Consider the following 27,995-nt stretch of genomic DNA (forward strand, 5'->3'; position numbering starts at 1 on the left):
GACAGAAATATACAGACATTTATTTACAAATCTGTTTGCATTTGCATAGGCATTTAAAATTCCAAAATACAAAGTTACAGTAAACACATTTAGGAAATATTATTTAACGCTGCATAATTTAGCAGAAGAAAAGTTCACTTGTCTGAATCAAAGTTACAAGCTGCTGTTTTCATCTTTATTATACGAGTCACGTACATAAATGTGTGTGTTACTCCAACAGGTGAAGTAGTTTAACCTCCCCGAGCAGCTGTCATGATCAATATGTTATTACATTTATCATCATCATCATCATCATCTTTATGCTCACTCCCATCTCCACCATCATTACAGGCATCAAAAGTATTTATTTTTGGTTCCTTCAAAAGCGACATCTTTGTGCTACCACTGTATTGAAAAATCACACTTAATGCTTCTTGCTGTCATGTACTGCACTGTGTGCACTGTGTGCAGTACATGACAGTCGGTATTAATATTTAACTGACAGGTGCTGTAGAAAACATGACACATTTTGGTTTATAGCTCCACCCTGCAAGCCTTGGTGAAACCTATTAAAATGATTACAGTAGAAACAGTTTTGGTGGCACAGCCTGCTTATGTTTAACCTGAAGACTCAATTATTGTTGTACTGAATATGTAACGAATAAAGCAAATCACTGTACTGTATTGTTATATTACTATTATTATTTTACTCTTCTTCAAAAGTTTTACACTTTTTTAAAATAGATGTTACTTTACATATGTAAGAATGTATGTACATAAATATTACGCAACCGGGAGTCTTTACTTCAAACTAGAAAAGGTGTTAAAAAATGATTTTTGTGCAGCACGGAGCAGTGCTCTCAATGTGCCCCGTCATTTGTGAAAATAGTTTGAATTTTGTTCTGCTTCAGTTATCAGTGTTGTTGCCTGATGTTTAGAGGAGACGTTTCAAGGATCCGCCAGTCCCTCTCAAGACCTTCAGCTGTCCAGTCAGATGGTTCAAAGATCGTCATCCTGAGGGGATCTGGAGGGCCAAATACACTAGTAGCTTCAAATGGATGGTGAGAGACCCAGAGGTGGGTCTCTTATCTTTTACCTTTTGACCCCGAGATCCCCACAGCAGGAGGTCTGAGAGGCTGGCCTCATGCCTTCAGCTCTGTCCCTCTGTCATCATGACAACGCTGCATGTACCATTGATCTATCACTACATCTAAATGCACCCACCCACACGCACACACACACAGATGCATTCACAGTCTGCTCACTCTGACAACGTAAAGCTGGAGCAATTAAAAGGATCTCCTATTATGTACAAAGCATCTTACAAAATATCTTTTTACATCTTTGTCGTATCATTAAAGACAAAAAAGAAAGCAGAGCAAATATAACAACGGGCTTGCAAAAATAAATCTCCACAGTGGTTTCGAACATTTAAGACTCTGCTTTACATGACTTTAAGAGTAGTTAACATGCACAGTGGCAGAACCTCACTTCTGCACGCAATGTTATTTGTTCCCTTAAAAACACTACATCGAGACTAAACATGAGGGATCTGTGTGTGCACTGTTACAAACCTGCAACGTAACAGAGTGTAGCAGCGCAGCTAAGCAGCAGAGAACAGGGCTGCGATAGTGAGGGCAATACGCAGTATATTCAATCAGCAGAGAGGACCTCACAAGGCTAAAGATATATATTCTTTCCTGAGTTAATTCACTGGGTAAGTTTAAGGGTTCTCTCTCACTCAGTATCGAGACACACAGTCACACAGTCTGTCACACACTTTCTGTCGCCCTCTCATCCCCTTTCTCCTCCTCCCACTCTCCACATTCACTTACCGTCTCTCACTTCCTTTTCCTTCTCTCCCACTCTGAGGGAAGCTGCTGTTGTACAGTGTGTTTGTGTTTGTGCGTGTTTCTGTGCTGCGTGTTATGCTGTTGGCAAATGTGTAGGAACCAGGCAAAAGAGCATGTCCCATGAGCATTTCTTTTATGATTCTTCTAGACCTACGGCTTCCTAGCTTAATCCATCAAATACAACAAAACCATAACAATCAAAGGACATACATGTGCGCATTTGCACTATCCGTCTGTTCTTGTGTGCCTCTCATGCTTGTGTTTCGCAACCCAAATGAATATTATACTGTGGTTGGTGAACAAGAGCGCAGCAGTAGTAGATGTTGATTTGGTTATTAAAAATGGAACAGAAAGGACAGCAGACAAAGCGGACATACACATGGCCGAGAGCAGAAAAACATTGTGTTGCTGTCTGGAATCAAAAAGCAGGTTGATATGTGTTATTGTGTGAACACACCAATTAGCTGCAGCAGCTTAAAAGTCATTAGAAGTGGTGGAGAAGCTATAGCTGCATAGACTGAACTACGGGCATCAGGGTGGTTATAGCATCTGGACTGGTTGCTAAGGAGGGTGGATGGTAGGTCCTGTGGGCTGTTTCTGAGTTAAAACTTCTCATCTGGGATGACTGTGTTGAATGGGTGGTCCCAGAACGTGGTGGTGATTCCAAAACCTGGAGAGAAAAGAGAGATACATAAGATAAATCAGGAACAAAATCAAGGAGAATCCAACTTAAACCACGTACGTCCATCACATTTTCTATGTAATCACCTGATCTCTGGTGCTCAAAGTGGTGTTTGACGTGGTACGCCTTCAGGCTGTATAAATACGAGCCTCTCTTTGGAGAGCCGTAGTGAAGGTAGTAGTGAATCATATCGTACACGACGTAGCCACACAGTCCTCCAACAAACATAGATGTGCCAATGATCTCTGGGAGAATGTGGTTAAGAATTACATAGAAACATCCGACTGCTAAGGAAGCCAGGCCAGGGGGGAAGACCAGGCGAGAACCATCGAAGGGAGACTGGGGAGAAAAGAAGACATGGCATCGTAGAATTAATTAAAAAAATTATTAGTATTAATGTTAGTGGACTAGGAAGTCAGTTGTTTAACTGCAAGAGTTTTATGATATGACCGGTTTTATGATCCAGTTTTATGCCACATGGCAGCGTGTTTGTACCTTGTGGTGCTGCCCGTGCAGGAGGAAGTGCAGCGTGATGAGGTAGTAGTTATGAGCTGGTGGTTTCATGTGAAAGACAAAGCGATGGATGCAGTACTCGATGAATGTCCACAAGAACCAGCCCATTAGAAAGAACACTGGGAAAATGTACTTATGGATCGGGATAGAGATGTCTGGAAACACACACGCACACACACACACACGGATAATGACATAAACCCACACTGAGTGGAGATAATAATGATGCAACACATGCTGTGTGCATGTACATATACAATGAAAACAAAAGCATGCCCGTGTGTGCATTTAATACAGTAAGTGTGCATCAAACAGGGTCGAGTGTGTATACAGCCAGGTATGTGTGTGTGTGTGTGTGTGTGTTACCTGAAGTGAGGTCTATCCTTGTGGTGCTTTTTGCCAAGGTGGTGTAGCAATACCAACAGAAATAAAACACAACTGGAAGCCACACCACTGGTACCCAGTACCTGTAGTAAGAAAACAATAGACCAGTTGGGAAAATGCAAGTGGAAAAGTAGACTAACAACTTCCATTAACTGCTCTGAACCTGCTCTTGAGCAGGCCAGTCTGCCCCACTGAGTCCTTTCTCTCCCTGCTCCGCTTCACTTCACACTGCTGGCACTGCCGCTAGTAACAAGCTCCAAAGCTTGTTATTAGAATATCAAAAGGAGCCCCTTACCAGGAAGTCTTGGTGCCAGCCTCCAGGAGAGGGTTTCCAAACAGTCTAATTGGTCGGTCAACTGGCTGGTGAACCCATGCATCATATTTCTCTCCAAGGTGGCCTACCTGCCAGGCCAGGGGCTTCCTCCAGTCTACCAAATCCTGTGGAGAAACAAACAATGAGAAATCATTTCCAAGGTTTCTGCACAGACCTATCAGAAAGATCTGTTTGTCTACAGCAGAGGGCAGCAGAGAGTAATAAAATGGCCAGGGTCTGGTCAAATAAGGAAGTACTGTAAGTGTCTATGTCCTCATCATTGTGAGGATTAATATTTAACCATTGGACTGAGGACATTTTTACAAAGTGAGGACATTTTAGTCATCTTCACAATGAGAAAGGTGTTTAAAGATTTCAGGGTTAAGACTAGGTTTTAGGGTTAGGATTAGGTTTTGGTTCGGGTTAGGATAAAGTTTAGGGTGAGGCAGTCAGTTGTGATGGCTAGGGTTAGGGTAAGGCAGTACATGTGATAAATTTAAATTGATACAGAGTAGGTTAACATGGCCTATGTGGCGGTAGAGGCTAGGGAATGAATTATGTCAATGAGTGGGGGGGTGGGGGGGTATCTTTTTGCTGACCAAGTGAGCACACAGTCTAATTAAGGACATTATGCTGGTCCCACGTGGCTGAAGGGTTGTTTGAGGGTTAAGACTAGATTTTAGGTTTAGATTAGGATAGGCATTTAATTGTGGTGGTCAGGGTAAGGGGCTAAAGAACGCATTTTGACTGTGAAGAGATCATCAGTGAAACTGCTGCCACCAACACCGGAAGATGTGATATTCGACTTTGAGCTGCATTTACAATGTCTTTACAAGCACCTCATGTTCACAGCCCCACGTGCAACATGCAGCTGTGGTGTGGGTGAACAAAGTACAGCCACATTTCACACTGATCTGTGGTAAGTTTTTTTTTGTTTTTTTTAATCAGAAGAGTTAAGTGAGAACTTCAGATGTATTCATCATCTTGTGTGCTCAGATACTGCTGAGGAAGACTTAGGAAGTTATGATGATTGCTCAGGGGAACGTGTCTGTCTTACTAAAACTCTCGGAGGACATCGGTATCAGGCAAAGGCTGATTACAAGTAATTGCTGATCTCCACCCAGGTAATAATGTGATTATCACATACCTTCATTTAACACATGAAAAAGAAGATAGTCTCTCCTGAGCACTGAATTCTACCAAACAATGTGAAAGTAACTATGGTTTACATGTCCGTACATCTCCACTTCCACAACCAGCATCATGTTCAGTACAGACAATCAATCACAGACAGTTCGGTATGCAGCTGCACTTTGCTGGCCTTGACTGGTCAGCTACCTGTCATATCAGACCAGAGATTATCAACCTAAGAGCTCCTCCTTCTTAACATTTATGTCTGTCCTTTATGACCTCCGTTTACACAGATCATGCTTACACAGCTGACCTTGCTTTTGTGCTTCAAGTAAAGTCATCCTGTGAACTACATGCACAGAGTTAGACCTAAAAAATAACTGTAAAAAATAGTCACAACTAACATATAGACTTCTCAACAACATCTCTCTCAGAACCAGACATATTGTTTTTTTCTTTATTAAGGTTTCAATAAAATGGCATGCAATTCTAGTGCAGAGCAGCTCCAGTCCTGCTTACACCACGAACCTGAAGCAAAAAAATACTTCTTAAACTGAATAAAATATGCTAACACTACATTTTTGTTCAGGATAAGTCAGACATCCTGTAAAAAATCTTTAGTTAAGTTTGTAAACTTTTTTGTAAAGAAATATTAAATTCTTTTATCATCATACAGTGTAATAAAAAACATTTGCCAACAAGAAGAAAGTTCAGTTGCCATTACTGCCACTGGATGATTGATTGACAATCCTTATCGACAAAAAGTCATTTGAGTTCACGTAAAAACTGTAAGAAACAATACTGGAATATTACAATTATACTATTGACCTAGTGGAATTAATGCAAATAAGTAATTTTCTGCTCACATTGTAGAGTTAAAAATAAAAAGTTTAAATATGATGTCTAATAAAGTCCATGATGGTAATGTTTCCTCAAAATATGAACTCTCTGTAAAAACAAAATGCACTTAATATAAAGTTGTGTGCTTTAAACAGAAATGTATTAATCTATTAAAATTTTAGGGAAAACAGATACAATACAATGCCAAGGTGAAAATACTAAATGACTGCTTTTTTTGCATAGAAGACAGCCTGGGCTTTAGAACTATGTCGTTTTGTGGCTTTTAATTTATTTTTTTAACTCAAATATTCCTGCTAACTTGTCAACCACCCACCTACATTATTCTCAATACAGCTCTGCCGCCAGCAGTCAGATTTAAGATCTGGGCGTTATGCACATAGCAGCTGGTGTAACTAGCAGTGCACTCAGATTTTTTTTAATTTTCAACCTGTGGTCTTCGGCACTAAGTGACACACGTGTCAGTGACTCGAGTAAATATTTAGGGTCATTTCACACAGCTCCACCTGGAGCCACAGAAAGCTTCATGGAGCTTTTTTCACATCAGCAGTGATAATTCTGAAGACCTGAAAACACACTGATGAGTAGAATATGTGGAGTTCCCCATTAAAAAATGAAATGAGCCAAATTTATATTTCATGCACTAAAGAAATGTATGGCAGCATTGTACACAGACCATATGCAACTAAGTGAATATATAATGTAGATATATATTTGTCAAATTTTGGTTTTGCATATTTTTTGGATTATGCACAATTCATTAGTACCTAGAGGAATTGGAGACTTACAGCTGTTGGTGTAGTATCAAAAAATATATGACTTTATATATGACTTTATATATAACTTTATGCGTGTATGTGCAATCAACTATACTGCTAATACTGCAATAAAAAACAAAAAGTACTGTTGTGAAGTAAATCATTAAAGTAGCTGGGATCTTAGTCATTCTGAGGAAGTACTGTCCACCAACTGACTGTCAACAAGCCTTCCCATCAATCTATTTTTAGAAGAAACTTCACAACATTTAGTCCTCCATTTATACTGTATTTAGAAAATAGAAGTGAAATTGCTTGTCACGTGATGGAGGTCATCTTACTTGTGACTAGCGCAGGAACTTCCACATGCGTGTGGTGATACTTGTGATGAAACAAGGTGGAAAGAGTCACAATCCTCAGGAAAATGAAAGTTCAATAGAGCTTCAAAACTCACCGAAGCTTCACATAACAAATATGCATACTGCTGAGCTCACTGATAAAGTAAGTTACTGATAAAGACACTGTTAGTAGACCTGAATAGTTCCACTTTAACAAGATGTAAACCATTGTGGAAAAATTAATAATAATATAATAATAATAATAATAATAATAATAATAATAATAATAATAATAATCCCCCAAAGCCAGTGCTTCAACTCACGTTTTTTCTCAAATTTGACAAGTGCAGTTTGCGGATAAGGATGTTGAATTCTGTATTTAAATAATTAGATTAGAAAGCTGTGAAGATTCTCATTAACAAAATTAATTATCCACCTCATAACAATAACTTAACCCAACTTAAATTTAACCTGATTTTATCTTTAACCCTAAAAACCAAGTCCTAACCTAACAGTTCTTTGAAAAAATGTATAGGAGGACATGTCTTTATCACTTCAGAGGACATTGCATTGACTTACATTCATTTCCTGGAGACATAGTCCAGCAATAGCTACGTCTTTCCTGCTCTAACTTTAACCTGCAGCAACATATCTTGATCCCACATTAACTTCCCACATTAATGCTGTATTAATGGTCTACATCATGGGAACTTGCAAAAGCACGCAAAGTCCCCACAATGTCACTGTGTAAACTCATGTGTGTCATTACAACATGAGTAATCTAAGTACACTCACTGCAGCCAAACTAATGCCTGCAGTGACCCCCCAACAACTTGTAAGCACAGGGGTTAAAACATGAATATTAGGAAACTACCTAAATGACTCAGCATAGTTACAAAGACAAATACAGTGGAGCATTAAGCCTTATGAGTCGAATTTACGACGGGAACAATAACGTGAACATCTTGTTCTATACGCTGACTCCTGGCAACAGAGTGAACAAGACAGACTGGTTGATTTGGTCAGGACCTAGTATCCTAGTACACTGACAGAGCTGAGCGACAGGGTGAATAACCTGATGACTGTTGACTCTTCATCTACAGCCCCCTCCCCCAACCCATCACCCCCCCCCCCCCCACACACACACACACACACCTTGTTTGGTTGTTCTCATTCCTGTCTAAGGCCTTTAACTCTGTACAATTTCAACAAAAACACACAAAGAGACACTGTATGTAGAAGAACACTCTCTCTGTCTTCTCACACATACCAGTTCATACCAAAAATACACCAACAGACACACACACACACACACACACACACCTTGTCCAGGTCCACAGCGCTGCAGAGGCTGTACGGGTCATCCTCATCCTCCTCACTGGCTTTCATATTTGTCATCTTTTCTGCTGCCTTGGCTTCTGTGTGTTCGCTGGCCTTCCTCCTCTCTCTCACAGTCTGATGAAAAATGAGACAGAAATGGGCACGATTAACGACAGAAAGCTGAACTGGTGCTCAGATCTGCATGGAGATGGCCAAGCAGATGTCTTCTTTAAACACAGATGGTTGAATTAACAGGCACATCTGATTTTTATTTATTTCTTTGCTTTTATGTTGTGATATGTTTACTGGATAAGAGGAAATACCCAGACATTTCTGCCGTGTTTCAAACTAATTTGCCACAGACAAACATGACCTGCATAAAGTGTTGATGAAATAATCTATGGTAAAGGCATACTGATCTGTGTATGAGTGTGTGTTTGTATAATGTGAGTCACGCAGTCCGTTATTGACAAGGTAGCTGCCCTTTGCACTTCACATGCATTTACGACTTTAACTGTTGAGCACATTTGTATCGCTGACAAAAGCCTACGTTTGACCTGTGTGCATTGGCAGGTCTACAGCTAGCAAAACACTGAACAGTGGCCTGTGAACTGTCACTTAGCCTGACAGCTTAATTTAGTCAAAGCTGTAGTTACACAAGTACTAAAACAACAATTTACATAAAGTGTGCAGGGATGCTTTCACTATTTTTAGTCTCAGTAAAGGGTCGGCACAGTGTGTCTGTGTATGGGTGGAAAGCAGGTAAAACAATCACAGGCATTGCACAAGCGTTGGTCATGGCCAATACAATAATCTGGAAAGTCTTGAAAAAGAAAACAACCACTTGTGAACTGAACAATAAAGAGTACCCAGATGACAGAAGCTCTGTGAGAGCTGTGAAGAATCACAGAGTACTGGTAAAGGTGTTCTTACGTCATATCGTGAACACTAAACGTGATAAAACGGAAATAAACAGATGCAAATCAGCAGTGTAAACATGAACTGGCACAAAAACATGTTGCTTGTATTAAAAAATTGTGCAACTTGAGTGACAGTTTTCACGAGAATTACAATCATTTCAATCGTAGGTACAAGAAGAAGAAGAAGAAGTGAAGTGAAGCGACACAGTTTTAAGTTGCTAATGACATTTGCTTTGTAAACCCTTCAGTTGAAATGGTTTCCAACAGTGACCCACTTTCACCCAGTTAACCGGCCTATCCCACTTACAAGTGTATCAAAATATGACTAAATAAACAGTTTCCACTTGTCACTGATGTGATTAACTGTGTACACTTGTCGGACTGTAAGGTGTGGCAGCTCACTGCACCAGTGATGACACATGACTGCGTGAATTATAATGTGCAAATGGTATGGACGCATAGGGGAGAACTATGCAGGGGTACTTTAAAAAAAACAACAAACATTCTTTATCTGTGTGTGTGTATACTGTATATATATAAATGTACACTTAGTGGGTTTTTCATAAAAAACAAAACAATAACTCAAGTGGCATAGTTCAACTAATTTCTTGTTTGTAGTTGCTGCAGTGCAGGAAACAGTAATATATACCTTCATCTGCTTCCCTTTCATGTGTGACTTAACATTCAGTATTCATATTTGGTGTTGCAAAGGTCGTCTTTATCTCCCATCTGTCATCGGCTATTAGCTGCCTCTGCTCATCCTTTGAGTCTGCCACTGGCTGCCGAAGTGAAATATTTATCAGCTGGTTTGGTTCAGACACATGCACATGTACACGTGTGCTTTACATAAAATACACAAACACTGACACAGAGAGGTCCCCCATGGTTTGTTACTAACATCACCTGGGCAATTCAACACCTACACAGGCAACGTTACACCCCCATTATGACGTTATGCTCAAACAAAAAAAAAAAAAAAGAAAGAGATCATTACCCGTCTATCTGTTTACCTGTTTATCAGAAGAATACATTCAATGTTGTAATCATCATAATACTGAGTGCATAATACTGTGCAGCCTGTAGCTTTGCATTAATAACTATCTGCATTTGAATGTACAAAGATTTTAGGACAATTTTTTAAAGTGCAGAAAAGAAAAAAAAAGTCAATATCAATCAATATAATTATCATTAGTAGATTATTATTTATCAACAGCATGACATCATTTGTTTAGTGTTGCTATGGGTGATGCTCCACATGGCGGTGGAGACCTGATATCAAAACAATCACACTTAGTAACACAAACAAGGGTAGCATGGTCAACACACACACTTTCTATTTCATTATTCTCACTCTCGGATTCTTAAGCTTCGTATGCACGCACGCACACAAACACACACGCGTGATGTTGCTGTATGTTGGTGAAAACAATGAGCAGACACACCTTTTGTATCAGAAGCAACCATGGCCTACGTGAGCCTGTGAGTCATGTGTGATTGTGGTGTGTAATCATCCCACTTCTTACATACGGGCTGATTGGAGAGCTGTGCTATCGACGAATCTGCAGGTGTGGTGCATTTAGGGAAGGCCTGGCCAGGTTTTTTTTTTTTTTTTTTTGGGACATGGTGTGGTGGTGATGAATGTGACAACCAGAGTACTGTTGGCTCTTCCTTTTGTGTTTTTATGGAGGCTTACAATATTTGTTTATGGGAAAAAACTTCAGGAAATAGACAGTGACCAGGAAAAAGACTTATAATATCACACAACCAAATAATCATGTGATGTTGCCAAGCTGACATTACCTTGACAGATGAAACATGAATATAAAGAAATGAAAAAATCTTTCAAAATATGAAGCTGAAAACCTGATAGAAATGTTTCCCATCACCTCAGTTGCACTATCATCACAGCTCTGATTGCACAGCGAAGCTTCACTATAAATGTGTCGATATCTGCAAAGAGTTCAATATACTCACATACTTTACATTCATGTCATGGTCGGTGTGTTTGCCAAACACGCAGAGCAAACACATACCTCACGATTATGCCTCGACAAATATGTGCCAACTCTCACATACTGCTTTCAAGTCCTAGTACACGCCTTGCACCCTGTATTGCATAATGTACTCATGAAACAAATCATAGCTACTGCGCAACAAAGAGACTGAACTCTCCAAAGAGATGACAATGGAAATAAACTTGTAACTCAACCCACCAGGACAGTATGGGAACACACACATAGTTTGTTTAGTCCTTGAATAAGCGCCTTTCATTTGACATTTGAATAATTAGAATAAAAACGAGAAATATATATCAGTGCTAAAAATCGAAGCTGTAGTTTAGTAGGTGTGGGTCTTAACTCTACCAATCCTGTTCTAAAATGCATATTTCCTAATTAATAATTAATAGGTAATTAACAGTTGGTAGTGGCAATCAGGAAGTTGACAGATTTATTAGTGACTTCTAAAACCACCAATATTTGCCTGTGCATTTGTGCGTGTTTGTAGGTGACGTAAGTCGAGCTAAGTCGGCAAGTTCTGAGAAGAGGATCATAAAGTGTCTAAAGGACGATGAAACAAAAAAATTATGGTCAACTGCTCTTAAATACAAACATGCTAAGGAAGAAAAAGTATGTCTTTCATGGTTTTCTGCCTTCTTTTGTCATAAAATGTGATCTGATCTTTATCTAAATCTTATTACAAATATACATACATATTATTTTAGGCACATTATATTTGTTGATACTCTTGACTTGGATGAAGATCAGATGACATTATATGGCAGATTAATGCAAACAAACCTAAATTCACATACTTTTTCTTACCACTGTATGTCAGAAAATTAATCACGTAGTTAGAAATTTAGCAGCTAAAGCCATGCTGCTAGTGTGACTGAAAATGTACACTTCCGATCTAATGATCGTCTATTTTAGCAAATTAAACTGAGATCAAGACATTGAACCAACGCAGTTTCTGCTGTGGAGCCATTCTTTATAGCTTGAGGGAAACTTCTGAAGATGAAGACTGAGGATAACTTTGAGTGGAAACCTTTCACCTGCTTTATTCAGTCACACAGTGTGAGAGTAAAGCTTGATGACTTTACTAGTGTTGTAAAAGACTAGTGGAAGATTTAAATAGGGCTAAATCTTAACCAAAGCGGTTGTTATCCATATGTTAAGATAACAAAGTAAAAAGCTGTCAGCCCCTAAAGTAATAAACAGCTTCTATCCAGCTTTGAAGGGATCACTCTGCGGCTGACAGACGCCAATAACACATTATTCAGATTGTTTTTAGTTAGCAGTGGACAATGGAAAGGAGAATGTCTGGAAAGAAACAAATGGCAGAGCACCCTATTCACAGGGTTTCCTTAATCTGTTCATCCACTGGGACACTGTTGCACTCTGACCAGCAGTAACCAAGACAGCAACGACCTCAACGAGTGCTTTCATTTATTGTTATACTACCTCACCTTTGAACAACATAAAAAAGCTGCCCTATGACAGAAAGACAGCGTGTGCTTTTAGGTTTTTGTACAAGTAAAAATGTCTCTGTTGCCCCTAACCCACTATCATTTCTTTAGGTGAACTAGAACTAACTCAGTCCTTCACTGTTCTCCCATCTATCCACTTTACAGAGATCATGTTTTATGTTAATGCACTTTGCGTTCTACAGTTAAGACGGGCACTAGAAACGTGTCACGCTGCCAGCGTCACAGATGATTAACAACCTGCATAAGATGATCTCAATGGTTTTATTAGTATGGAACCATATTTCATACGATTTACCTCAATCAAACAAACAAAACCACCTCTTCCTCTTCATGATCGCCCTGATTCTTTCTCACATAGAAACCCACAGAGGTGGCACACTAAAACCACAGCTATGTTCCTGACTTTATTCTGATCTAGATTTGAATCTGCAGCACTGTGGACATTATAAACAGACTGGATGTGGTTTTGATTTTTTATTTTCCACTATCTAGACTGGTCACTAAAAAACACTGAGAAGAACAAACACCAGTGTATCGGTTGAACTTGGCTTCACAGTGGCACATTTGGCCAATCTTCCTGCGTCAGGAAGTCCACGTTTGAGTTTCAGTTTTTTCCCTCATGTTGAATGATAACTAAGGCTGCCTGTGGTCCACAAAAATGTCAGTATATTGTATCTATACCAGCACTATTGATTCTACCAAGCACACACACAGGTTTTCTGACATTACTGCTGAATTCAGAAAGAAGTCTCAGTTTTCAGTTTTCCAAACTGAGAACCTGAGGTTTTGGAACCTGGCACAAACAGACAAACACTGACTCAAATTGTAAACTAAAAAAAACAAAAACAAAAAATGGGCAAGTTTTTACTAAAGTTATTTTAAGTTGAAGCACCCTAATTATTTTCACAGTGCCATAAAATATGGGTTTATTGAGATTTATTGGATCTTTCCGTCTATTTTATGTTAAAAGCTGTGGACATATGCTCTTTTTTTAATAAAGAGTAATTTATAGTATACATTTCTTCAAGCCTTTGTGATGACTAAAGAGACACCATTTTAATATTAACTTTTCATTCAGCCAGCATTTTATGCAGGATTCTCATTTTATCCATTTCATGAAGACCAATGAAGGAAAAAAGACATGACAATGTTATATGAAGGTTTTCTAAAAATTACGAACCAATTTCTTTTTATAATACAATAAAAACTTAAATCTGTGATTTGATCAGCAGCTTGAACTTTTATTTATCTGACAAAATTACAAAACCACTAAATTGTGTTTTGTAAACATGAGGTCTTCCTCTCTGACTCAATCCACTCTCCATCTCTCAGTTTTTTCCTTTCGTGCTTCTCTCGCTCACCTTCTGTGACACATTTTCTTCCTCTAAATGCTCAAATGTCATGTCAGACAGTTCACGAACAAATGAATAGAAGTGAATTTGCTAGTTGTTAAGTAAACACTGAAAGCACCAAGGCGGTATAGTAACTGTGTTGGCTTTCATCTGTGTTTCTGTTGACCCGGGAGTGCCTGTGTACACTCTGTAGGCCTTAGCTGAGACAAAGGGTTGTACGTCTGTGCTGACATTAGTCTCACACTACTTTGGCCCATTATCATGTCAAGAATGACAGCTATTGATTAATTTTGACTGAAGAGGGACACTCTTAAGACCTGCTCTTATTCTGTTCAGGTGTGATTGCAAGCATTCAAAACTCAGTGTTAGAATTTAAAATTAAACTTTGCCTCTGGTGGTTTGCAGATTTTTGTCAGGCTACTTAATTTCAATGGAAACATTGAATTTAATTTAATTTAAAGTAAATGGAAACACTTTAAAGTGACAAATAAATGTTAAAAGAGGCCATGGTGACTGAATAATCTTATTTACTGGGGACAACTTAAGGAATACAACATAAGAGGGCTCTGTCCCAGAAGGAGGAGAAATTTAATAAAATCAGAGACAAAAAACAAAGGGGATGTTATAGTGGAGTGGTGATGTGCCCTGGTACCATCACAAAACAGAACTATACTCAGCCTTGGCAAGGAGGGGAGGAGGAAAAGGGAGGAGAATGTAGGGGGATGAGTTAAATGAATGGGAAGAGGAATAAAACACTGAGCAGGGCACTGAGTTCAGTTGTGACAGCAAGAGAAACTGTCCCTACAATCTGTAACAATTTCAGCCATCCTGCTGGAAAACCAGCTGATGAGTCTACAATTAATGGCACACAAAGAGGCGCTCAATATGGGGTATCCACACTGCAGTTTCAAATCCTGTTCTAAATCGGCCAGTGGGGAGGAAGAGAAACCAAAATGAAAAAGTAGGTTTAAGCTGGGTTGAAATGCTGAGCAGTGCAGACTGTAAAATAAGAGGAACATAGATGACGAGTTGGTCAGGGTAGAGCAAAGGTAAAAGGTGGAGGGGCTGGATGGGTGTGCAACACTGATGCAACAAAAACTAACTAAAGGCTATATATTACAGACATATAAACAAACAGCACATCTAGAACGGCTGGGGCCTTTCCTAAAACGCTCCAAAAATTGTGAGAGAAGCAAAATGAGACTGAAAAGCTGATAAAATATTCAAGTAACACTGGATGATTCCAAAAGACAACAGTCATGTTTTAAGGTATAAAGGCTCAGAGAATAGTCAAACCAAAAGGAAAATTTCACAATGTAATATTTACAGTCCATAATATTATGAAAAGATTCAGGGAAATCTCAGTGTGTAAAGGCCAAGGGCAGAAACCACTGCTGAATGTGTGTGACGGAGAAACCCTGAGGCAACGTGAAAAACCATAGTACTACTCAACACAGTCCACCTCTCCATCCAGAAATGCAACCTGAAACTCTATTACGAAAGGAGGACGCCGTACATCAGTTCAGTGCAGAAACGTCGCCGAGTTCATGTCGGATGGACTGAAAGGAAACGGAAACATCCCAACTTTTCCACCCTATTTCCAGAAACGTCAAGGCTTTTCTGCTGCTCAAACTGCACCAAGCATTCTTCTGGCGCTAGGTGTATTACATTTTGACAGACTGCAGACTGTCTAATAGCTTATTTACCTCTCTTAAAATAATGACTTACCATCTTACACTGTCTAATCACTGAACAACATAAATTTAGGAGCTGCCTTTGATTTGAGGAAAATAATAATGTGAACTTTGTTTTATTCCACCTTCGAAACTGTGATTACTTTCTCTTCAGGGCGTGTGTGCGGATTTCCATCACCACATTTTATAACAGTGCTGCTTATGACTGTTGATATGGGTGGTACCGGGACTAAAGGTGGAGGAACAGTGTGTAGGGCAGAGGCTGAGTTGGTGTTGCCCTCTGGGCAGCCACTATGTAAGCAGGCTTGGTCATGGTTAGTTTGTAGAGTTAAGATTTGATCAGTGGGTGATGACTGTGGCTGAAGGAAGGTAAAGTTACCTAACAGTGTTCTTTATTTCACTTAGCTCTGACTATTTCTAATCCTAAAACATCTAAACAATGTTGGATCAGGTAAAATCAGCAGCTCCACAGGTCTAAGGCCTATATAACCCCTCTGGTTTCCGGTTTCACTGCAGATGAGAAAGGTCACTCAGTCAGTCAACCTTAATACGTCTATACCAGTATGCCAGCTTTGCAAGAAGCTAAAAACTGTGTGGCTGGTGTTTTTCAGTCAGCTAATGTTGTGTCTGAAAGGGAAAGGTAGTTCCACACACTAGTTATCTGGAAAGTCCTGGCTCCAAACAGAAACTGTAAGCTGCAACTGCGGCTTAAAGTGGCTCCTATGGATGATGCGACACCTTGCTGCACCCACTTTAAATACAAGTGTGTTAGAAGAGGGTGAGGACGTAAGACATTGATAAAATAAAACCTTATGTTTAAATAGCTGTGATAAAAATAATACCGTTATCTCAGCTATCTCTGTTGTGTAAAATAATGCTTGTGCAATACAACATGCCACAAATTGAAATGTTGCTTTATGTCAGCAGCATTTCCTTGTATGGAGGCCTGTGGAAAGAGCAGGGTTAAAATTCACCAACAAGGCCCTAAGCTGTCGATGACATACACATTATGCACATTGATCGATCATGTTTGACAGAAACTCAAAAAGAAAATGGTCTATTTACTAATCCTACAGTGGAAATTAACCATTAACATGTTTATCTATAAACCATGTCTCAATACATAAAGGATTTGTTATCTCATCTAGGTTCCAGACATGATCAGGAAACCAGAGAACTTTTAACCACTATCTGCACCTGTCAGCGTTCATTATCAGCTCTTACTAAAACACTGATTTGTTGATAACCAAATACTCTGCCGATGGGCATTAAAATTACCTTGCTAAGCTGTTCCACCAATTCATCAATTATCAGGTGTGAAGAATCTTAATCAAGTGCACCACTAGCACTAACATCTGCTATTCAGATTTCCTAAAGATGACATCATTGTCAGCAGGGGAGTTTACATGAGTGTGTGTAAAGGCTCACAGTCAGCTAGAAACATACACACCCGAGGATTTAGCCACAGGCACAATCACATCATCATCTCTTTACAATGTTTAACCAAATATACAGCATTTCACTGGTCCCAAAAGAACCAAACCCACAGCTACCGTAGGTCATCAGATAACAGAGGTGTGGTATCTCTCTAATGCTGGCAGAGACTACTGATAGTGAAGACAGCGGGTAAAAGAGAGCTTAGGTAACGGTCTGCTTTTCAGTAACACAAATTCATATACTGTACACGAACACAGGTATGACAATTGTCTATAGACCAAACCCAAAGTTAGGATTAACCTGGTTCCCTCGCCAAAATGCTAATAAATTTTTTCATTGGCTTTTGGATTGTAGCAGAAAATGAGCTCTGCGACAAACAAAAGGTTTTATCTTCAATTGAACATGACTTTTATCATTTTAAAGCCTAAATACAACCATCACAAGTAAAAGGTTATTGTTACGCTATAAACAAATTACTCTACACTACGGCTGCATGACTTCAACATCATCAACACTAAGCTTCCAACTTGTAATTTGATTTAGGGGGTTTATCCCTCCTACAAAAGTCTTTTCTCTAAGCTTGAACTGATCTACAAGTGCTCATGTCTGTGTCAAATGGTAGTCTTACATCTTTTACACATAATAGAAAAAGTACAGAAATCTCTGTAGTCTAGTAGTTGATAGGACGGGTGTCTACAAACCCCTAGGGCTGTTTTTTAATTCATGGTTCCTGGACAAGACACTGAACCCCAAACTGTTCACACCTCAGTGGGGCAACCTGTCCACAAAGAATTTCCCCAAGAGGTTTATTAAAGTGTCATTGTAAGTGATTGTTAGCAACCGCCCTTTTAAGACATGTAAAGGTTTTTAAAAAGCATAATAAGTGGGGTCTATATATACTCCTGTTGTCAAAAAAATTCCCCCTCTCCCAAGAAAAACCTCACTGACATAGGGGCAAGGGAGCAAGTAATCCTAATCTTAATAATAATTCTTCTAATCCAAAGAAACTATTGCTGAATCTCACAGCGTGAATAATCAACAATCCTCTACTTTTCACTGGCCTTGTCGAAAGACAAGCATGCTATGACGCTGTGCAAACCTTTCTGTCAACGGTCTTTGTTGCATCGTAAATAATACAATATGAACAGTGCATCAAGTATGGATTATTTCATATTGATATGATGTTACAGTGGTGCTGCTGTCAGACAGTCAATGCAGTGAAAAGTCCCGTCTCAGCAGGCAGAACCCCTCCACATCAAGCACAAAGTTATTTAGCAGTGGGCCACAACTTATGAGGATGGAAAGTAAAGGATGACTGATGGTGATGACGCGCACATATGTGTGTGTGCGTGTGTGTAGTTAACAAGGTCACTCATCCCCGTATTAACTACAAAAACTAGTCAAACCTGAATGACAGAGACTGCAGTGCGGCCCTCCCGCTGTCACGAGCGTGTCTATAAATAAATGTAAAATCAGTACAAAAGTTCACCAGCATGAATAAAGAAAACTGTTTCTAAGAAGGTTTGTCACAAATTCAACAACGTAATTCTTATAATGTATGCATGACTAGAAGCAAACACTACATTTTTTGTTGCTTAGCATTTTCCCAAGTATCAATGGGAAACGGCTGCAAATAAATCATGTGAGTCAATGACATACCTCCACATAATATTTACCAGGCATGCATTGAATTTTTATTAGGTTTTACATGTATGATGTCAGTGCACAGCTGCACTGTTACAGAAATCAATGGGTATTGTTATCTATGCTTTCCCCAGAGATTAACAACAGTAACAGCTTTCTTTTTTGCATTTACTCAATTAACTGTGACAATATGCAAAACCCAGTATATTAGTGGGAAATTTATTATGACAGGGCAAATGGTAATAGGAAAGGGCCAAGGTGGTGGGGAGCAAGAGACAGGCTTACTCAACACACAAATACAAAGACCTGGGGACTTAGCCTCAGGTCAGCATGAAATACATGTATTTCTTTCTTTCTCCACCTGACATAGGAGTATTTCACAAGGGGAGAACAAGCACAAAGGTTCACGCTATTACTAAGAACTCAAAGCTTCATCTGAACACTGCTGACGAATAGGCCAGTTGTACTGTATGCAAAATATTCATACAACCACTGACCCTGTCCTCTCTACATGTCATGTAAATATCACTTCAATATGGTGCAACTCCTCCAGCCTACCATTCTTTCCATCCCTGGGTGTGTCTGTGAATCTTGTCTGTTTCTTCCACACAAACATTTGTTTTTCTGCAACAACACACCTGTGAGAGTGTGTCTGTTGGTTTCCCCCTGGGCTATGAGTCAACCTGTCGCATTCACAAATACTGCATCGACCCAGCCCCACAAAGGCCCTGCTGCACTACTACCATTGTATCATTATATGCAGGATGTACAGCTGCATATTGATATAAAGATACAGATGGGGTGGAATGAACAAGTAAGAGAAATGCAATGAACTAGATAAACGCAACCAAATTAAACAAATGGGACTAAACATTGCACTTATTTATTATTTATTGTGGAACATTAACCTAATACCTAACCTTCCACAGCATGTCTATAGGATTCAGGTCGGGATTTTGACTCAGTGATTAAAAAACATTAAATTTCTTGTGCTTTAACCGTTCTTTGGTAGAATGACTTGTGTGTTTAAGGGGACTGGCTTGCTGCAGTGACTGACTGTTTAGTTAACAGATCGATACTTTACCATTCTCCTGTAGAATTTGTTCGACCAATTCAGAATCCATAATGCCATCAAAGATGGAAAGTCATCCTGGTCAAAAAGCAGCAAAGCAGGCCCAAATCATGATACTGCCACCACCAGGTTTCACAGATAGGACAAGAGTCTTATGCTAGAATGTGGTGTTTGGCTGTGGTTATCCACAGGGCCATGTGTAAACTGTAGATGTGCAACAATGCGCCTATTGGAGAGTGATGGTTTGCTCCTTGCTCTGCTCTGCCATGAATACCGCCGTTGTTAAACGTTCTCCTGATAGTGAATATATGAATATTGGCCACTGAAAGAAAGGTCTTTAGTTTCTTAGACATTACACTGGGTTTTCTTGTGAACTATTATATACCTTCCTCTTTCTATCTTTGTTAGTCGACAGGCAGCTTAACAATTTTCTCCATTTGTACACAATGTGCCAGGCGGTCAACTGGTGGAGTCCAAACTCTGGAAATTCTCTTGTAGTTCTTATCAGCCTTATGAGCTGGTAAGGTAACTTTCCTGCAAATGTCTTCAGAAATTCTCTTGGAATGAGCTGTGACACACTCGTACAAACCTGTGGTGTCAAGATTAGACTTTGGCAGTGAAGACCCAAATTTGTCTTCTTTAAATAAAGTAGAACCCAGTCTTTGATTCTCATTTGTCCTTTAAATAATCTGATAATCTCAAAGATTCTCACACATTAGCAGCACACAAATCCTAAAGAATTAATCATTTCCCATAAAAAATCACATGTGGGTTTATTGTTTTTGTCTCAATGGACAATTTGGGTTCTAGTTTATTACTTGCACAAAAATCAAAACACGTTTTTTTCTTAAATTCTAAAGAGATCACAAACTTTCAAGCAAGATATATTCCATATTCAAATACATAATTATTATAATTTAGTATTACTATTATATATTATAATAATATTCCATGCCATTTTAATAAAGAGGAGGCCAAATTGAATCACAGTTTCTTGTTTTTTTATTACAATGGGCAAACATTAGCAGGGACTCATACCACTCCAGACAGTCAAACACCCACTGGGACACAACACTCCAGTGTAAATCACCAACACTATCGGGAATTAAATGAATAAAGACAAGCCAAGTAAACCTCAGGATGGCACACATAAGCCACCCTGACCTGACACTTTTGCCTTAAATCAAGTGCACATTTCATTCAAGCACATCTCCATCCCCTCGGAGCGAGCGGCCACCTAGCTTCCCTCCATCTCACCCTGTCTTTTCCCAGGTGTTACCGTGGTGATGAGGAGAGCCACCTGAGGCCTGTACCTGAACACTAATTATTGTGTCACCAGTCTCTATAGCAGCATAGGTAAACAATGTGCAGGGTAATGGATCACCACACCGATAAACTCAGCAGCTCTCAAGAGTTGTAAAATACGCAGTTCACCAGAACTGATGGACACTGAAAACAGAGCAGAGGTGAATGAAAATGGACAATACACTGACCAAGTCCTTGGTAACTACTGTGCCATTAATTTGCCTGGATGTAATTGGTTTATATCTAGTATAAGTCTTTACTCAACTGCAGGGACAAACTCTAATAAATAAACGATGGGCTGCCAAAAATATTCAGTACAAACATTTGGCCATTAGCAGTTGTTAATATTGAACTTTTCACTGTAAGTCTTTCCAGAAGCCCTTCAGTCTCTCTTCCCCCCATCCACCCCGCCGAGGAAAGACAATCACATCATTGAGCAGAGAAAGATCCATGCAGCTGAAAGTCTGCATTCCAGTCCTCCACCAGTCCGACCCGGCCGCACTCCAGCATTCCAGCCAAGAAACTTATCAACACGACTTCAAGCCGTTTATGCTGTTTAAAAGTGTTTCTCCACGTTCCAATTTATTCTCACTCACTTCCAATCTTCCCATGTTCCCATTGTGCTGAGCACTTCCACACTAACTCCATTGTTCATTCATTCATTCATTCACACACACATTCACCAATTTCTGCTCACGTATGTGTAACAATATGTGTACTATGCTTCCAAGTTCATGACTGTGCAGCTACATTGTCCTTCACATTAGGACATACATATGACAGCCTCTGCCTTTTGCCCATGTTGAATTCATTTACATTACTAGTCCATGTGGAGAAAGAGATCCAGTGAAACAAAAAACAAAAGAGCGTGGCAAGGAGTACTGAGAGGAGTAGTCCACATCCTGTTCTAAACAAAATGACATAAGCAGAAAGCAAACAAAGGTGGACCCTGACTAACACTGAGATTAAGGGATGAGCGGTTCAGTTTTATTTGACCTGTACTGAAAAATTCAAACACTAAACATTCCAGTGCCTGAAATAATAGATCACTGCCAAAGGATGTGTCACCTGAGAGACTCCTCATGAATTAATTCTTACCTTAGGATCAATATTGCCAAAACATAAGAGTGAATACCCATAAATGCCCATGCTCCATAAAAACAGAACAGCGATAATTTTACATTTTGTGTATTGTAGGGTTTGCCTCCATGTGCCTGCGTAGCTCCCATCCAGTCCCACCCTAATTGTTCATTACAAGCTGTAATTGGGCAGTAAAATGACAAACAAGCTGTTCAAATCACTCAAATAAACAAGACAGAGAAAGTCAGACATTATATTTTTCAATCATCTAAAAATGGAACAGATTGTGTAAAATTCTTGACTTTTTGATGTGATCTTTACGCCACAGCTGTGGCACCTGAATCGTCCCTCAGAGAGCCAACAAAGTGTTACTTTATAGAATACATAGTGTAAAATATTACTATAGTACCATGAAATAAATGTATAATTACTTGTACACAATGTACATTTTTGAAAAGTCATACTACAAACTAGGAACCAGATGCATAAATCTCTGTGTAGATTTGACCAAAGGCATAAACACGGATGTGGATCTATTTACTACTCCAATAATACACCACGAATAGGTTAGAAACACTCATAAACTACTTACATACAACAAAAAGGAAGTGCAGTCATGGCCATCAGCGGCTCCTATACCACTCATTCATCACATGGACTATTATTGATGATATTTCAATCTTTTTATAATGTAATTACAATGTAATTTATAATTACTTAATGAATGAATATTAAATGAAAGTAAGGCTGAGCGACAAAATAGGTAAAGATAATTATTGCAAAAAAGGTTTCCTCAACAGAATTTCAACATCAATAGAACTCATTACATCCATGTGTTGACACACAACATGAAAAGTCCAAGATAATGAGAGAACAGAGCTGCACCAGACCAGTCCGGCAACTGGAATACTACGTCATGTCTTACAAAAAAATAGAGGACAGACACAGTGATATCAAAAACTGATGACATCTTAGTATGAGTGGAGTTTAAAGAAACAGCAAATAGTGATTTGATTTAGTGATATATATCAATATCATAATATCATAACTCCCAGCGCTATCTGAAATATGATCAATCATTTACTGAAAGATTGATGAAACATACTTAATGTTAATGCAAAATAGGTTACTTTGCATTATTGTTCAAATGTTATTAAAAGAAAAAAAAACTAAGGAAGATCAGTCAATATTAAATCAAGCCTATAAATGCACTTACAGAAATGTTTTATTTTAGGATAATGTCTCACATCTTGAATGTATTGTCCTCCTTATCATGTCACTCTGTCTTTATACATACCAGCTTATGCATAGGAAAAGGTGTGTGCATGGGTTTTGTGCACATGCAGTGTTTATATAGCAGCTTCCAGGTGTCTTTAGTGTAAGTACAGCATGATGTATAGTAAAGGGAAAGGACGTAAGTGACGCAAAATGAGATCTGATATATATAAATAAATATGAGCTGATCACTTGAGGACAACCTGCTAAAGTCCAGGCTTAAACTTCGTGGACAGTCACTTACAAAGACTGGTTCCGAACAGCAACACTCAGCATCTATTACAAACCAGTTTGTTGATGGTGTAAGCAGCACCACTGTTTGATTGTAAATTTACTGCCAAACGCATGAGTGTGTGTCCACACACTCTAAAAATGCCAGAATCTCACCCCGTTCCTCCACATTTTATACTGATATGTGTATGCTGACTGCTTCAAGAAGGAAACCATCTCATCTAATCCTGTAATCTAAGTCCTGCAAAGTGTCTTCCAAGCTGTTTAAACACTTGCTCCTATGGGGCTGAGAGCTGGAGAGCTGCCTCCTCTGAGACACAGGAGAGTACAGACGGTGTCTCCTTCTGATTGTTAACCCTTCACTACATCATTCTGGTACACTCTGACACCCACCCACTCAGAAAGGCCGCCATCTCCTTCAATCACCTAGCTACAACTGGAAGTCAGATCACAATATAGATGACAGACTCTGTCTCACCATGTGACACAGTATGTTAGAGTGAATAGCATCAATGGCAAGCTTAAAATCTTGTGCAAACTAAGGTTACACTATGATATTGTGCGGTCACTTATTACAACAACAAACTCACCATAAGGTGACTAAGTTTACTGATGCTGATCACTCTTCAAAAGCCGATCGGTTTTATACACACAGTTTATACCAAACATACCAAATATTCCCTAGTTCCCCATTTTCCTTTGTCATAAATCTGAGTAAACACATGATTAAGGGAGACTTTTTACGGAAGTTCAACCTTCAACTGGTGTCCCTAAATGAAAAATAATAAAATAGAGGTTGTTTATTCAAACTGAATCAAGTCATGAAGCGAAATAGAAGAGAAAAGAGCTACAGTGATCTACAGAGTGAGAACTCTTGTGTCATAAATAATCTTTGGTTTACAGAGAGCAGCATTTTGTTGAAGCCCGTTTTTCTGCCGCTTTGCAGAAACTTTACACACACACACACACACACACACACACACACACACACACACACAATTTAAGTTATGGAATTTACATTACCTGCGGACGGCCGGTCTGACCTGTTACTTGACATTTTAACCGAGAACAGTGACGATCAGCAAAACTCTGCTCTGTGAGTATCTTCTGAGCTTTGCTGATGATTTCTCACATTCACACAGTCTGTAAAACTGTTTGTTAGCGTGGCGGAGCATTGCTCATTCAGCACAATTTTATCACTAATGGGCATTTTAAAATCAACTTATTACCAAATATGTGCTGACCATTGTTGTTACAGTTGTCATCACATACACACCAGTCCTAGAAATCAGTTCTATGTCGTTGTGATTGGGAGCAGTCAGAGGTTTCAGCCGAACTAAACTTTTATAATAAAACTTACAAGAACAAGAAGAAAAAGAGTGTTTTTATGCACAAAATGAATTCAGCAGTACACGTCACATGAGGAGGAGTGATTACATTAAGCTAAACTTGTGACTGCAGACCTGAATAAGTGTGACCTCTCCGTCCCTCTGTAACTGTCCTTTCTGCTGGATGCACAACCAAAGTCACACTGTTGGACTGCGTGTTTATACATCCTGCTTCTGCACTGGTATTTCCCTGCTTGGTGAAAGTGTCATTAAAAACCACCGGGCCAATGATCAAATAAATAAAACGTGGACTGGTTTTGACATTTCCACGCAGTGGAAGGTGCTTAGGTGACAGGAGAAAACGAGAAGAGAAAGTGAGAAGAGGGGCGAACTGTGCACAGCTGATACTTTATTAACTGTTGACTCAGTCGGTCCATTGCCTGACTGACTCATGAGTTTCACACTTTGCAGCTGGACACCCAAGTTCCTCTTTAGGGCTATTTTCTAAATGAGTGATTAGAATGATCATCTTTCTGCAGAATCATATGACGCTGTTAGTAGCTGAAAAACTTGGCAACATGTTGTCTAATATCTCAGTTTGACCACAAGGTTTTCTCCGTACAACCTGAGCTGGACTTGGCCTCAGTGCTGAATCACGCTAAATGGAGTTAAATTAGAGACGTGGGAAACGTGTCACTGACTTCAGCATGATGATGGCAGTTAAGAACGACTGTGAATGTTTTTCGCGGCAAATGTGTGAAAATGTGGGCTATCCTGTCACACTCAGTCATAACCGGACTCCAAAAGACGTGTCAGAGGCTGAGGCATGCACCGTACGACAGGATAAATATGAAGCAGCCTTTTTTGTGACGCCAACTGTGTCAACTTTGCATACACACACAGGTGTGAGAGTGGGCAAGCCATGTAAATGTCAGCGTGGTCAGAATGAGATTTATGTAAATATGTAGAAACTGGGCGTGGATTTATCTAACAAGTGATGGAGAGTGTCCAGTTTCCCTCAAATTTCCTCTGTAGGTTGCACACTCCCCCCTCTCTGCGCCTGACAGGACAAGACAAACCAGTTTCTCTCTCTCTCATTCTCACACGCCTTTTGAATCTGTCATTAACAACACTGAACACCCACCCTACTCCACCCGGGCAGGTCTAACATATAGCCCGTACTGCCCCTCCCTGCTCTGCTCCTTTACTCCACCTCACTGAAACTGCACACTAAACACTGAACTACATCCCTCCCCGTCTGTGTGTGTGTGTGTGTGTGTGTGTGTGTGTGTGTGTGTGTGTGTGTGTGTGTTTTTCCACTAAGTCCTCAGTCCCTCCCCTATAATCAATACTGCCCAGAGGAGGTGGAGGAGGAGGAGAACCAGGAGATCCACCTTACCCTGTGAACTCCTCACAGAAAACGCCCAGTAAAGTCAAGTGAGAGACAATGATCCACCTGTTGGTGAGCAGCCTCCTGCCTGCTCCTGCTGTCTGCTGCCTCCAAACCACTAAACTGATCTCACACGCAGCCAAGAAAACAGTTTAGAGCCTGAGATGGACACAGGCCCCCACAGAAAGGTCAGGGGGTAATACTCACATCTGACTTTTTTAACAAAAGGTCGGTGTTGATATTTTATATATATCATTTATCAATCCTCTCCTGAAGGCTGCTGTCTGCATGTCTCTGGAGCTCACAGGGAGCAGGACAAACATTCCCCACAGTGTTCAACTTTACATTCAGCTGCTGATCTGAGCTCAGCGCTGCTGTTTTCACCCCCCCAGACACATACGGCTCCAGCTGTGCTCCAGCTGCTGCTTTACCTGCTCTGCGTCGTGGCCGCTGCTCCTCCGGTCCAGCTCCCCGATGTAGTACTGCTCCAGCCACCGCCGGGCGTTCTCCGAGTGCCGGTGTGGGGGTCCCTCCAACTCGCCGCTCACGTCCTTGCCCGACCGGCGGAGAAGCAGCGCTTCCCCGCCCGGGTGCATCCGCAGGAAGGCGGTCACGTCGTACACCCTGGTCCCCAGCAGCACCCAGCAGGAGTCCTTGGTGCAGTGGCGGGACACTTCCCTCTCCGTGAAGAACCGGGGGGGCGCGGACGGAGACATGCTGACAGACGACATGCAGGACTTCCACCAGAACCGAAAAGTGAACACAGGGCGGAGAACAGAGACAGAGAGACAGACAGAGGGAGAGAGAGAGAGAGACACCTCCTCAGAGGACCGTCGACCTGACTACTGACACCCAGCGGACCGAAAACTGACAAGTAATGATGAGAGGACAGAGGCGGGGTTTGTGACGCGTTCAGAAGTCCCAAACTAACTATCTAACTAACTAACTATCTAACTAAACATCGTAATTTACGAACAAGCGGACCTCACACCACCCTGATGGTATTTCTTTTATTCCAACACATTCATTTTTTTAGCACTAGTGTCCACCTGAACGCTAGAAGAGCTTTCTACATAAGACTACAAAGATTTCCCGACTCGCATACGTGTGCAGTGAATGCAGCACTACATCCAAACTCACCTGTCGCTCTGAAAGTCATCAGCTGTGCAAACAAACAAACAAACAAACAAACAACATTATCTGCTGATGTAATGACAGTTCGTGGACGAATGAACGCCTGCAAACCAACGTAATAACACATAAATAATCTGCAGATAGACACAGCATGCAGTAACCCGTCGTTACTTCCTCATCGATGAGGATCCTGTCCAAATTGTGATGCGATTATATAAACACACTTTAATTTAAATAACCGTAAATGGAACTGTGCTAAATATAAGCATGGCATTTGTAGAGCAGCTTCTCAATCCTTAAAGGAAAACGGAATTACCAAAGTTCCTAAATGCACCTCTCGTCGTTGCACAACTTCCTCGATGACGGATTTATCTTCTCCAAAACTAATGGACACACAATGGCAATTTGAATTAGTAATATTTAGTAAAATATACGACCTTATAGGCCCATTGCTAAGTTTTCTCATAAAACACACAGGGTGTGTTTTGTGGTGTCTTAGCTGCTGACAGCTGCTACCTTC

At 40.1% G+C, this 27,995-nt stretch overlaps 1 protein-coding gene across 1 annotated transcript; it reads right to left on the reverse strand.

The window, feature by feature from the left end:
* Positions 1–27,920, reverse strand: fa2h (fatty acid 2-hydroxylase). The gene is made up of 7 exons (XM_026365643.1): positions 26,773–27,920; positions 8,130–8,261; positions 3,707–3,849; positions 3,394–3,494; positions 3,010–3,182; positions 2,601–2,853; positions 1–2,502 (listed from the first exon to the last, which is right to left on the reverse strand). The coding sequence occupies exons 1-7, from the start codon at positions 27,070–27,072 to the stop codon at positions 2,435–2,437; spliced, it is 1,170 nt and encodes a 389-aa protein (XP_026221428.1). The 5' UTR covers positions 27,073–27,920; the 3' UTR covers positions 1–2,434.
* Positions 27,921–27,995: the final 75 nt, after the last annotated feature.

The sequence above is a fragment of the Anabas testudineus genome, chromosome 6, assembly GCF_900324465.2.
Source record: "Anabas testudineus chromosome 6, fAnaTes1.2, whole genome shotgun sequence".
NCBI lineage: Eukaryota > Metazoa > Chordata > Actinopteri > Anabantiformes > Anabantidae > Anabas > Anabas testudineus.